Genomic DNA, 14,452 nt, shown 5'->3' with positions numbered 1-14,452 from the left:
AGTTTCTTAAGATCATATCTATCATTGCAAGCTAAAAAGTCTCTAGCAGTTTCTTCATCCATAACATAACCCTCAAGCACGATAGGCAATTCATATCTAGGGGGAGAATCTTCATCATCACTTTCATCAATATTATCAGTTTCAATAATTTCATTCTCTCTAGCCCTAGCAAGTTTTTCATCAAGAAATTCACCTAGTGGCACAGTATTATCAAGCATAGAAGTAGTTTCATCATAAGCATCATGCATAGCAGAAGTGGCATCATCAATAACATGCGACATATCAGAATGAATAGCAGGTGTAGGTGTCGCAAGTTTACTCAAAACAGAAAGTGAATCAAGTGCAGAGCTAGATGGCAGTTCCTTACCTCCCCTCGTAGTTGAGGGAAAAATCTTGGTTCTTTCATCTTTCAAGTTTCTCATAGTGATCAACAGATATAAATCCCAAGTGACTCAAAGAATAGAGCTATGCTCCCCGGCAACAACGCCAGAAAATAGTCTTGATAATCCACAAGTATAGGGGATCACAACATTTTTCATGGGTAGAGTATTCAGCCCAAATTTGTTGATTCGACACAAGGGGAGCCAAAAAATATTCTCAAGTATTAACTGTTGAGTTGTCAATTCAACGGCACCTGAAAGACTTAATATCTGCAGCAAAGTATTTTGTAGGAAGTAATATCGAAGTAACGGTGACAGTGGCAAAAGTAATAGTATTGATTTTATACTAATTGTAACAGTGGCAATGGAAAAATAACTAAGCAAAGATCAATATGTGAAAAGCTCGTAGGCATTGGATCGGTGAAGGATAATTATGTCGAATACGGTTCCTCGTGCAACAGTTATAACATAGGGTGACATAGAACTAGCTCCAGTTCATCAATGTAATGTAGGCATGTATTCCGAATATAGTCATACGTGCTTATGGAAAAGAACTTGCATGACATCTTTTGTCCTACCCTCCCATGGCAGCGGGGTCCTATTGGAAACTAAGGGATATTAAGGCCTCCTTTTAATAGAGTACCGGAACAAAGCATTATTAGTCAATACATGAACTCCTCAAACCATAGTCATCACCGGGAGTGGTCCACTTTGGGGTTACCGGATCATAACACGTAGTAGGTGACTATTGACTTGCAAAATAGGATCAAGAACTCACACATATTCATGAAAACATAATAGGTTCAGATCTGAAATCATGGCACCCGTGCCCTAGTGACAAGCATTAAGCATAGCAAAGTCATAGCAACATCAATCTCAGAACATAATGGATACTAGGGATCAAACCCTCACAAAACTAACTCGATTACATGATAAATATCATCCAACCCATCACTGTCCAGCAAGCCTACGATAGTATTACTCGCGCACGGCGGTGAGCATCATGAAATTGGTGATGGAGGAAGGTTGATGATGATGATGATGGCGATGGATTCCCCTCTCTGGAGCCCCGAACGGAGTCCAGATTAGCCCTCCCAAGAGAGATTAGGGCTTGCCGGCGGCTTTGTATCGTAAAACGTGATGAATCCTTCTCCTTAATTTTTTCCTCCCCGAACATGAATATATAGAGTTGGAGTTGAGGGCGGTGGAACAATAGGGGGCCCACAAGACAGGGGGGCGCACCCCCTACCCTCATGGACAGGGTGTGGGCCCCCTGACGTTGATTCTTTCATCAGTATTTTTATATATTCCAAAAATATTCTCCGTGAAGTTTCAAGTCATTCCGAGAACTTTTGTTTCTACAAAAAAATAACACCATCGCAATTCTGCTGAAAACAGCGTCAGTCCGGGTTAGTTCCATTCAAATCATGCAAGTTAGAGTCGAAAACAAGGTCAAAAGTGTTTGGAAAAGTATATACGATGGAGACGTATCAGTGAGCTTGCGCATCGGAGGATAGCTTGCACGCCTCTCGGTCAGCCTGCGCACCGGACTGCGCTCGCACGCCTCCCGTTCAGTCAAGGTCAAGCAGTTGTCCGCACGGCACCTCCTACAGCCATTAAAACCAAGACACGTGGCGTCACGTGAATGGTTAACAGAACGCACACGGTTTGAATTATACAAACGTTTGAGATATTAAAGTGGCAGCTATTTTTTCAAAATGCCTTTGTTGGCTATCATTATTCGACTGCGCCTTCTCTCAAAATGGACACGAAAATACCACATCATGTCGGGTGCCATTCCATAATAGCATGTCAAGTTTCATGAATTCCAGATGAGTTTTGGATTTACTAGGATTTAAAACCCAGGCATCTCATTGTTTTGTCGGCAGTCAACGGTGTCCTGGTGTTTGAAATTCATTCCCATTTCTTGCATGGGACCTAAGCATACACCCAAGGACACATATTTGATTTTTCAACCAATTTATATGCACTGGAACATGTGCATGTAGTTCAAATTTGAATTATGCACATAAATGCATGGAAAACATAGTTAATCAATAAAATGGCCAAAAGAACGCCAAAAAATCACAAAAATTGACACAACACTCATGTTGTTCTATGTTGACACGAGAAAAAATTTGGAAGCAATAAGAGGCAGTGGATATCGTTTCGTCCCCAAAGGTGAGACGTTTCCTACCGAAACCATGATGCTTGTTGTGAAAAGCTCTAGTTTGTGAGAAGCATATCCCCAAACCTGCTCCAAACGGGACAAAAAATTTACCACGGCATGTTAATGCCGCTCCATGAAATCATGCCAAGTTTCATGAATTTCAGACGAGTTTTGGATTTACTAGAATTTAAAAATAAGGCATCTCAATGTTTTGCCGGCAATCAACGGTGCTCTGGTGTTTGAAATTCATTCCCATTTTTTGCATGGGACCTAAGCATGCACCCAAGGACACAGATTTGATTTTCAACCAATTTATATGCACTAGAGCATGTGCATGTAGTTCAAATTTGAATTGTGCACATAAATGCATTGAAAACTCAGTTAATGCATAAAAATGTCCAATCGAACCCCGAAAAATCCCAAAAATTGACACAACACTCCTGTTGTTCTATGTTGACACTAGAAAAAATTTAAAAGCAATAAGAGGCCATGGATATCGTTTTGTCCCCAAAGGTGGGACGTTCCCTATCGAAACCATCATGCTTGTTGTGAGAAGCTCTGGTTTGTGAGAAGCATATACCCGAACTTGCTCCAAATGGGGACAAATTTTTTAACACGACATGTTGGTGCCGCTCCATGATAGCATGCCAAGTTTCATGAATTTCAGACGAGTTTTGGATTTACTAGAATTAAAAACCAGGCATCTCAACATTTTGCCGCAATCAACAGCGTCCTGGTGTTTGAATTTCATTCCCATCTCTTGCATGGGACCTAGAAATTCACCCAAGGACACAGATTAGATTTTTCAACCAACCTTAGTGCATTGGAGCATGTGCTTGTAGTTCAAATTTGAAGTATGCACATAAATGCCTAGAAAACCCAGCTAATGCATAAAAAAGGCCAAACGAACCCCAAATATTCCAAGATTGAACACAACACTCTTATTGTTCTATGTTGACACTAGAAAATTTTTGAAAGCAATAAGAGGCAATGGATATCTCCCCGTCCCCAAAGGTGGTACGTTCCCTATCGAAACCATCATGCTTGTTGTGAGAAACTCTGTTTTGTGAGAAGCTTATACCCAAACTTGCCCCAAATGGGACAAAAATTTCACCACGACATGTTGATGCCGCTCCATAATAGCAATGCCAAGTTTCATGAATTTCAGACGAGTTTTGGATTTACTAGAATTTAAAAATGAGGTATCTCAATGTTTTGCCGACAATCAACAGTGCCCTGGTGTTTCAAATTCATTCTCATCTCTTGCATGGGACCTAGAAATTCATCCAAGGACACACATGTGATTTTTCAACCAACTTTAGTGCATTGGAGCATGTGCTTGTAGTTCAAATTTGAATTATGCACATAAAATGCCTAGAAAACCCAGTTAATGTATAAAAAGGCCAAACGAACCCCGAAAAATTCATTCCCATTTCTTCCATGGGACCTAAGCATGCACTGAAGGACACAGATTTGATTTTTCAACCAATTTGTATGCACCGGAGCATGTGCATGTAGTTTAATTTTGAATTGTGCACCTGAAATGGCTAGAAAACCAGTTTAATGTATGAAATGTCCAAACGAACCCTGAATAATTCCAATTCTTTTACGACACACATACAGTTGCATGCACTGCAGATAAAAGGTCTACAATTCAAACACTGTCCAGTGCCGTTGTGACCCCATTTTGTAATTCAAATCAAGTAGATCCCACACAATTTATTCTCACCAACCGTGTGAGATGTAGTACAAAATATCTTGGAGCACCATCGATGTATAGTACGCCTATGGCTTACGCGATAAGGTGCATCGGCTACAGTCCACAGCCGGCGTGTCAAGCACACTAGCTTGCTCCCCCAAAACTCTCGCCTCTGCATCCCTCGCAATCTCGGAAATATCTACCGCCAGGAAGGTTTTAATGTTTGATAGCACACGATTAGTATGTGCGGATGTCTGTTACTCCCGCTCTGCTTCAGTCCCTTGATTCAAATTTTCAGTAGCCCCGGCATTTTACTCCCGCCTCTGCATCCCTCCCAATCTCAAAAAAGTCTGCTCGCCCTTGATCCAAATTTTTAGTAGCCCCGCCTTGTTACTCCCGCCTAGTAAAATTTTCAGTTGCCGCAGTATTTCCTCAAACACAACCTCCGCTCACACAGACACACACAACCCTCGAAACCATTGGTAGGTCGCCGCCATCGCCGGCGCCTCCATCCTCAACCTCTGCATGTGTGCCGGGGAGCTCGAGTAGCCAATGGCCAAAAAGAGGTATCGCGGCCTTTTCGCCCGACGTTGGTGAGGTGGTTGTCGAGGTGTCCCCGTCGTCCTCCGTAGACCCGATCCGCCGTCGCCAGTTCCCCGATCCGCCCGCCGCCACGCCCCTACGCCGGTTCAAGGACTTCCCCGTCCTCCCCCGGACCCGGCAGCCGATGAAGTCCTACCTCGGGGTCCGGCAGCGGCGGTGGGGGACATGAGTCGCCGAGATTACAGATCGAGAGACCCACACCCGCTAGTGGCTCGGTAGCTTCCACACAGCCGAGCTCGCGGCCATGGAGTACGACCGCTGGTAGGTCCGCTACCACGGGGCGACGGCTAGGCTCAATTTCCCCTTCGGCACACGTCCGGTCCACCTCGTTCCACCAAAGCCAGGGCTGGTGAGCTCGATATGGCGCGGGAGGACCGCGAGCCGTGGGAGCGTCTCGAGGCCGAGGCCGCCGACAAGGCCTACATGCAAGAGCTCCGCTGGCAGCACCCGAAGCTCGTGGAGGCGGAGCGGGCGATCTTTGCCGGCGCGAAGGGCGGCGAGGTTATCGTGCTATCCTCCGATGACGAGGTCAAAGGCGGCAAGGACGGCGACGCGGAGGGCGGCGAGGTTATCACACTCTCCTCTGATGACGAGGTCGAAGGCGGCAGCAACGGCGGCGCGGAGGGCGTCAAGGTGGGCCCCGAGGACGAGGAGATCGACGTCGACGAGTGAAGGAGTGCCTTCCCCAACGACCCTGATGACTGTACTGGCCCGGACCCGGCTCGCGGCACACCGTACATGGCGAGGAAGGATTGGCTCGACCTCTACTTTGACCAAAAGTAGTCTAGCTTAGTTTAAATTTATGTTTTATGTTCGGTTATGCAAAACTATCTATGTTTATGTTTGAATGCATGCTACTTTCGGTTGAACCTGCTTTGAACTTGATCAAATTGATGTTTACAACCTTAAGTTTAGGGGATCGACTAGAAAAGGCCAAAAATTGCTGGAGTATATAGATATCCACTAAGGGTTTTAGTCCTTAACTTTTTAAGGATCGCTTAGAGATGTCCTTATGACTTGTTTATTTCAGATCTTCACAATGTGATGCTCTATATGTGCAACTATTTGTTGTGCAGTTCAATTTCATCAATAACAGTTTCAACAATACCACTATGAATTACGATATTTGGTTGATGTTAAGGATATTGCAGTTAACATACCTTTTCATTTTTCAATTGTTGTTTAGGAACATGCATTGTATTGAATGACTAAATATGCAATTCCAGGCTACATAGCAAGTGTTACCTTAATGTTCTGATGATGTCTAGATATACATGTAATAAAATTTTATATAATGGGATGGATGGAGTGTTGTACTACATCATTTTTTAATTGTTGTTTAGCTTCTAATATTAACTTGGTGCTTTTAGGTACATATATCATTACCAAAGATCCACACTTCGACCCTTTCTGCGTATGGGCAATGAGATATTCATGAACCAGCATCAAGGGAGGAAACTGATAAAGATTGTTATTAAAATGGGTCAAAAGATGTCAATCGAACTATTTGTTTACACTTTATGCAAGACAACAGTGAACTGCGGGATGGTAAGTAAGAACCATGTAGCCTTCTTTTTACTGTCCGTAATGAGTTGTGTTAGATGACAATATCTGAATCTTTTTTTCTTTTGTTGTGGATTCTGAAGCAGTTTACTCAAGATTACCTCTCAAACTACATGATTAGCGGTCGGACATCATAAGGGGTTAGACTAGAGTCCTGCATGCCTTCTGCATCCAGGAGAGCACAATAGGGCCATTCCGCTTCACCTTGTTCAGCAACTGAAATGTCTATCGCCTCTTTCTTTACCATCTGTAACAAGTATAGAACCCTGGTGCATCATTCTTTAGTTGGTGTTTCTGTAATTCTTAAACATATGTACCTGTTCGAATAATGCATTGGTTCTTTGAACCTGATGGATATGAATAAAGCTATAGCCTACTTTAAAGTTTAAATTAGGTACAATTTTAAATAGCAGCAATTAAATTAGGGCGAAATTATGTTGTGCAGGTCATTGCGGCACACACGGTTGGTAAAATTCAAACGTTTGCGATATACACCATAATCCAAGACTGTTCATAGAGAGGAAACGTGTGCAAGCATGCACACAGTTGCCGTTTACAAAGCGTGTGTGATGTCAGACACTATCACATACGATGCAGAAAAACTGAATGTGTGTGATTGTCTACATATCATACACGGTTTATAATCATGAATTGTTTGTGATATGCTAGGCATCGTAAATCACCACCCGTGCCTAGAATCTACCTAGAAAACTGTCGTGCCTGGAATCTGCCTAGTTTTAGGCAGAACCACAAAACTCCGGCTGCGAAGGCAATGCGAGCGCAAACGAGTGGCAAGGATGAAGCGTTTGGGATACTCAAGATATCGAAAACGATTATACATGGACAACTGTATGCATCAAGGCTCCCTATCCTCGACGATTTCTGGATCGTGTGGGAAGAAACCCCCTATCGCCCACACTCACTTGGAGACGGTTCCATATGCCAACCAACCACATGAAGTTTTAACTCAATGCTACTGCATCCAAACGCATTGACATTTCTCAGAAGGACGAGGTGTGCAACCAGACACATCCAAGAACAAGCGGCCAGTTCACACCATCCAGACTACAATGTACACACCTGTATATTCTTGACTACTACTTCCTGCTAAACTAGAATCACGTCACGCTAGCATGCCAGGAACTAAACCCCGAATCGAGGTTGCCAACTTGGCCCACAACCAGCCCTACAACTCTTGGTCAGCAAGGAGCGCAAGATCTAGAGGTTTCATCAGTTGAGAACCAGCTTCATAATCAGATCGTTCCAGGCGTCGATGGGCCCTGGCACGCACCAATGCAGGCAATCATTCTGAACGGATGAGCCATCCTTGTTGCCCTGTGCAAATGGATGGAACATCCTGTAAGGACCAGCATGGCCGTCAGGTCTCATGGACGAAATGCTGTAAGTGTCCAAGAGCTTCAGTTTCACCACATCCCTTGAGCTATTGGCCGCTGTTACGGCCTTGTTGAACTCCTCAAGCTCAATCCCCCTCATGACATGTTCCATGTATTTCCCACCGTACTCTCCCTTCTTGTAAGGCAATACCCTGTTGCACGTTCCGCCGCTGAACCACTCGCCGTTCTCAAAGTGATCAGGCGCCCAGGTCCTGAAGAGAACAACTGGCTTATGGTGTGCCGAGGAAATGAATTTGAGTACCTCTTGTAAAGTCCTGCGATACAAGTGCTCAAACCCGACTTCAGTTAGGTTCTTGTCCTGGCAATGATGACAGCCTAACACCTTATCACTCTCCCAGTAGACCGCAGTCTTAAGAAACCATTGTCCACCGGCAATCACAACATAGTCAAACCTCTCGTACTGACTTATCCAGGTTGGTTCAAGTATGTCAAGGTGAAGCTGGATCTCGGAAGTGGACTCGCCATTCTCATTTTCAAAAACCTCTGATTTGACGAGGAAGGGAGCCCAAACGAGGGACACAGTGAAGTTGTATGATTGGAAGTGCCATCTCCTATTTTTGAATTCTTTATCATGGTAGACCTCAACAGGTTCGTCAGCCTAAATAAACAGCAAGCAGGTCCAATAATAAGGATACTATACCACTACAAATGCAAGGTATAGAGGGGAGAGGCATGTTACATAAGTAATGCATTGTTGTTCTAACCCAACTAGAAGTACATTTAAATAGTGCACACAATTTATAAATATGAGAAGAAAAAAACACCACTTTTGATCCTAAACTACTGGCTTCATTCACATTCCTCTTCAAACAATTTTTGGGCTCATTTGAATACATAAACTATCAATATGTCAGCCTATGTGTGTAAAATTGGTTACAAAATATGACTCCAATCTGTGCAAAAATAAAGTAAATATATTACATTTTTTTGCACAGATAAATGACCATATACTTTCAAACAAAGAATTACATGCATAAACCTCACGTCACAACCTACATACAAGATTCTCTTCAGATATTTTCAAAATTTCAGAAGCTATTCTTGCATTATAGAAACTGGCCAGGGGTGAACTGCTCTGGATACTAGTGGATACAATAGTTTAGGGGGTTACGTATCTTAGCATAATTCAGTGCACGCTCCTCCAATTGTAGTATCTCCTAATGAGGAGAAACAAAATTTCCTTTTAGGGCATTTAAACGTAAAAAATAAGAAAATACAGATACGAGCATGATGCTTCAAGTAAGCATTAACAGCAGCACTTCAGTATGACAAACTGATAATTAAAAGGAGGAGTCATGTAATGTGGTATAATTTACCTTAGACAGAAGGCATATCAAGGACTGAACTTGGTTACGAAGAATGGAGTCACCGATAAGGCCCCATGCTTTGTTCCTCATAGCACCTAGAAATCTAATTTCATCAAACGGTGGCAAATCACATTCATAAGGTTTCCACCTCCAGTGAAGATATCCAGTGTCTGGTCTACCATTCATCATACAATTTTGGTGATCATCAATAAATCGACAACTTGAATTTGTATAGGCTGGGCCAGAGGGATTTGGTAGCCATTCTCCATTGAAAAGGTCACATTTTCCTATGCAAGTAGTATCCACGTCAGATTCTGGAAATCAGAAAAATACAGAAATAAGCAATTCAGCTTAAAACGTTTTTTTCTTCTTTCAGATTTCCACGAGAGTAAATCCTTAGGTAAAAGAGTAGTGAGGTGGGTGCATTCAGGTAACAGAAACTGGGAACTGCTCCACTGAGTCATTAATCTTGTCCATTTTGCGAAAACATGAAAACATGGCAATAGAAGGCACCTGGTACTAACTGCCCCTGATTCTCTAGGCTATGCTTTGCTTTTATTTTCCAAAAGAATAAAAAATAAATCGCTACCCCTGATTCTCTCTCTGTTGCGGCAAGAAAATTATTGGATCTGAAAATGATTGCTGCCAAATTCCTTATAGAAAGTTAGAAACTAAAAGATTTGATCTGAAATTCACCAAAATTGCTGTTCCTGAAGACCACCCGTGGAACTTGCCCATACATCAGGACGCAAGGCCACATGCTCATCGTGGCACAGCATCTTCATAGTGGCAAGGTTGTCTTGATGTGCTGGTGAAGGTCATCACATGCAGGTGAGAGTCTATGAATGCTCATGAAAGGTTATCGTCCATGCGCTCATGAAGGTCACCTTCATCCTTGCTACAGCATTCTGCACTTGCTCCGCTTTTTGTCACCAACATGAAGGTCAATTGCTTGCTGCACTAATTGTCTCAAACGGTCTAGCCACAAAGAAATGTTACCAGCAATGTCCATTGTTAAACGTGATATGCTAGGCGCATTGGTCCCACCTGGGCCGAACTAGGTTGGTTAGAGATAGAGTTGGCAATATTCTTGTAACCTCTTTTCATCTCTATCTTCTCTCTTTGCTTGGTTCTCAAGATGTAATCTAAACAGCCTGTATGCATATCTCAGGGATGAGCCCCTGCCTAAAAAACACGGAACCGTCGCCTCCAACGAGGTACGACGTTCATCGCTCGTTTACATGGTATCAGAGCCTCCTCCATCCACTACATCTAGAGAAAAACCCATCTCCATCGCCAGCCATGTCGTCCTCCTCAAGCATCGGTCAGTCCTCCCTCCCTGGGCAGGTCACGGAGAAGCTGACCCGCACCAACTACGTGTTGTGGCATGCGCAGGTGACACCGCAGCTGAGGGGAACTGGTTTCTTCGGCTACGTCAACGAGACCATGCCGGAGCCCGCCAAGTTCCTCGCCACGAAGGACAAGGACGGGAAAGATGAACAGACGCAGAATCCACTTCGCGTGATCTGGTTCAAAGAAGGACAGCAGGTACTTGGATACTTGCTAAACAATCTCACCAAGGAAGTCCTTGTGCAGGTCACATCCATAGCTATGCCGTATGAACTGTGGGCTGCTCTTGCGCATATGTTCTCGTCGCAGTCCAGAGCCCGCGTCAACAACATCCGCGCCACACTCTCCACGGCGCAAAAGGGCACGCAAACAGTGGCGGCGTACTTTTCTCACATGCGATCTCTCGCAGATGAGCTTGCAGCCGCGGGAAAGCCGATCGATGATGATGAACTGGCCTCCTACATCACCGCCGGCCTCGACATGGAGTATCAGCCTCTCATCTCCGCCAACGACGCCCGCACCAAGCCCATCAGCCTCGACGACCTCTTCGCTCAGATGAGCAGCTTTGATCAGCGCCTTGCCCTCTACAACGGGGCAGGCTCTGGTGGAGGCTTCAAGTCTTCTGCCAACGCAGCCGTCCGCGGCCGTGGAGGTGGCGGCTCTCACTACCGCGGGCGCAACAAGGGCAAGCCATCGGGCGGAGGCAACAGCAGCGGTGGCAACTCCTCCAACAGCGGCGGCGGTGGGCGGCCCTTCTACAACAGCAACAGGGGCCGCCGCAACTCCTCTGGCAAGCCTCGCGCGGGACCAGATGTTACGCGCTGCCAAATCTATGGCAAGCCAGGCCACACAGCAAGGGATTGCTGGTACCGTTTTGAGGAAGATGAAGAATCTTCCCAAGATGAGAAAATTGCAGCAGCGGCAGAAGGCTCCTACAGCGTCGATACCAACTGGTATGTGGACAGCGGCACGACAAACCACATTACCGGCGAGCTGGAGAAGGTGACCGTACGTGAAAAGTACCGTGGACAGGACCAAGTTCACACTGCCAATGGAGAAGGTATGAGAATTAGTCATATTGGTCATTCAGTATTTAAAACTCCCCATAGAAAAATCCATCTTAGAAGAATTCTGCATATTCCTAGTGCCTCGAAAAATCTCCTTTCCGTTCATCGCATTGCCCTTGATAACCATGTCTTTCTTGAATTTCACCCGTTTTTCTTTTTGATCAAGGATCAGGTCACAAAGAAAATCCTATATCGAGGTAGATGCGTTCGAGGGCTTTACCCGTTGATTCCGGAGCTTAGGAGATTGAATAAACAAGCCTATGGTGTCACCAAAGTTTCATCAACACGGTGCATGATAGATTAGGGCATGCATGTTTTTCTTTGATCAATCAAGTGCTTAGGAAAAATAAGCTCCCTTTTGTTGGTGAGCGTAGTTGTGAAACAATTTGTGATTCATGTCAACGTGCTAAGAGTCATCTGTTACCTTATCCTGTGTCTACAAGTGTTTCTACCAAACCTCTTCAGCTTATATTTTCTGATGTTTGGGGGCCTGCCCCTACTTTGGTTGGAAGACACTCTTATTACGTTAGTTTTATCGATGACTACAGCAAATACACATGGATCTATCTTCTTAAGAAACGATCTGATGTGTTTCAAGTGTTTCACAACTTTCAAGCACTCGTAGAAAGAAAATTTGATTGCAAAATTCTAGCTCTCCAATCTGATTGGGGAGGAGAATACAGAAACCTAAACTCATTCTTCCAACAAATTGGCATATCTCACCATGTGTCTTGTCCTCATGCTCATCAGCAGAATGGTTCTGCTGAGCGTAAGCATAGGCACATAGTTGAAGTGGGTCTTGCCTTGCTTGCTGCTGCATCCATGCCACTAAAGTTCTAGGATGAAGCGTTTCTCACCGCTGTTCATCTTATTAACATATTGCCTAGTCGGGTCATCAACAATGAAACTCCGGTAAAACGCTTGCTTCACACCAAACCCGACTATACTTCCTTACGAGTATTCGGGTGTGCCTGTTGGCCCAACCTTCGCCCGTACAATAATCGCAAGCTCATGTTTAGATCCAAACAATGTGTTTTTCTGGGTTACAGTCCACAACCCAAAGGTGTAAAATGCCTGGATGTGTCTACCGGACGCGTATACATCTCCCGTGACTCAAGATGGCAATGGGGCCCCGAAACCCGCGTCCCCACGGGTTTTTACCCTATTAGGGGACGGGGATGGGCGTCTTTTTAACCCCGCGGGGCCGTTGTTGGGTAAAATATAAAACCCGACACATTTCACGGGTTCAAACCCGTTTCAACAATACCCGTTTCAACAATGTCAAAAAATGTCTTACATTTTGAGACAGAGGGAGTAACTTTTTTGGTGCCCACAAACATATACCCATTTCCTTATAAATATTTTCTAAAAAATGAATAGCAAAGGAGCTGCTAACATTTAATCAAAGAAGTCAACAAGTAGCAATTTTGTCTTAACAATTGATCTGTGTCGAAGCTCGTAATCTTTTTTTATGGGTGTAGCGAAGCAAAGCTTTTAGTATAATTGTATAGAATTTCATTCCCGTACTTTTTAACTCAAGTACATCCCATGGCAGTATCTGAATTCTCGGTATTTTACATAAATATTTATCCACTAGACGGGATTAAACCACCGGTCTTGTGTCTTACTTTCTATCCCATGCAAAAGCACGCCTTAAAACCAAAATGTAGAATTCAAGTTGGCAATTGCCCATGGAAAACAAAACAAATACAACTGTCGTTATAACGGCTCCTATGCTCATAAATAAAGGTTCAATGTTTCCAAACATGGAGGATAAATAAAAGATCAACTTTTTATACTAGAAAGTACATACATCAAGTCAAAATGTTCGAAACTGCTCCATTTTGTTCTCAGTCCCGTTTCGAGCTTCCCATAGAACCGCGGGAAAACAACACTTACCTAAAAAATTATAGGGCAAACACCGATTTCCCCAGCATTCAAGATGCAACAAAACAATCAGACTGCAAATGTGCAATCCCTATTCCTCTGCAATCACCAAATATGTTTCTGAACCTTACTAGTCTTATTAAGACCACAACAGGCGTTCAGGAACGATAGAGTAAAATTCCTATTTCACGGAACCAAAACATAAGTTCCAAGTTCCAACCTTGAACTCAAGAAAATACGGCGCAATTTCCAACAAACAAAAAATCACCAAAAACTGCAGGCGAGACAAAATGAGAAACAATTCGCCCTCACTAAAACCCCCGACAAGATAAGCCTAAACCCTACGAATCTCTGAACTTTCTTACTCAACTGAAATTAGAACTGGCAGAGAAATCCCGTACCTTCCTTGATATCCGGCGACAGAGACGAAGAGGAAGAGAAGGAGCAGAGCAGACGGAAGGCGACGCCGGCGAAGAGGATCCACCCGATGGCCTTGAGCCCTCCCAATCCCCATCCCCCTCCGCCTCCCTTGCGAGATCGAGGAGAGAACGGCAACGCCGGCCACGGCGACCACCTCGGGCCCAAGCCCATGGGGTGCTACCGTGCTAGGATAATACTACTAGGATAGGATGGGCCCCAGCTCGAGTGCCTGTGCGTGCGAGCCGAGCCGAGCAGGGTAGGAGAAGAGGAGAGGAAGGAGACACTTTTTTTTGGGAGACACTGGGACTGCGAGTTGACGACATCTGACCCTCTCGGTCCTCTTTTTTGGTTTCTTTAGGAGTTCTGACCCTCTCGGTCTGGGCGTGTGAGAGTCCCATTGTGGGGCCTGCCACCATTCTCAGCCTCTTCCGTCGCCTCCTCTTCCTGACCGGGCCTCGTGGCCCGTCATCTTAATTCCTACTCCTTTCATTTTAAAGTATAGTTCGTCCGTTCCTAAAAAAAATATAATACGTTTGTGCTTTTCGAGATTCAACTTTAATCATAAATTTAACCAAGAAAATTGACTGGCAA

The 14,452-nt window shown here is 44.4% G+C and overlaps 1 protein-coding gene and 1 pseudogene across 2 annotated transcripts; one reads left to right on the top strand and one right to left on the bottom strand.

The window, feature by feature from the left end:
* Nucleotides 1-7,389: 7,389 nt before the first annotated feature.
* On the bottom strand, nt 7,390-14,166 carry LOC119266356 (protein trichome birefringence-like 26). 2 transcript variants are annotated; one of them, XM_037547776.1, is made up of 3 exons: nt 13,843-14,166; nt 9,147-9,451; nt 7,390-8,428 (listed from the first exon to the last, which is right to left on the bottom strand). In XM_037547776.1, the coding sequence occupies exons 1-3, from the start codon at nt 14,030-14,032 to the stop codon at nt 7,646-7,648; spliced, it is 1,278 nt and encodes a 425-aa protein (XP_037403673.1). In that variant the 5' UTR covers nt 14,033-14,166; the 3' UTR covers nt 7,390-7,645. The 2 variants fall into 2 exon arrangements, with proteins under 2 accessions (XP_037403673.1, XP_037403674.1); XM_037547777.1 differs by having other exon boundaries at nt 9,147-9,424; nt 13,843-14,163.
* On the top strand, nt 10,920-11,058 carry LOC119296244 (annotated as a pseudogene).
* Nucleotides 14,167-14,452: the final 286 nt, after the last annotated feature.

Source organism: Triticum dicoccoides, chromosome 1A (genome assembly GCF_002162155.2).
Source record: "Triticum dicoccoides isolate Atlit2015 ecotype Zavitan chromosome 1A, WEW_v2.0, whole genome shotgun sequence".
NCBI classification, from domain to species: Eukaryota; Viridiplantae; Streptophyta; class Magnoliopsida; order Poales; family Poaceae; genus Triticum; species Triticum dicoccoides.
This window is presented reverse-complemented; position numbering and strand designations above follow the sequence as displayed.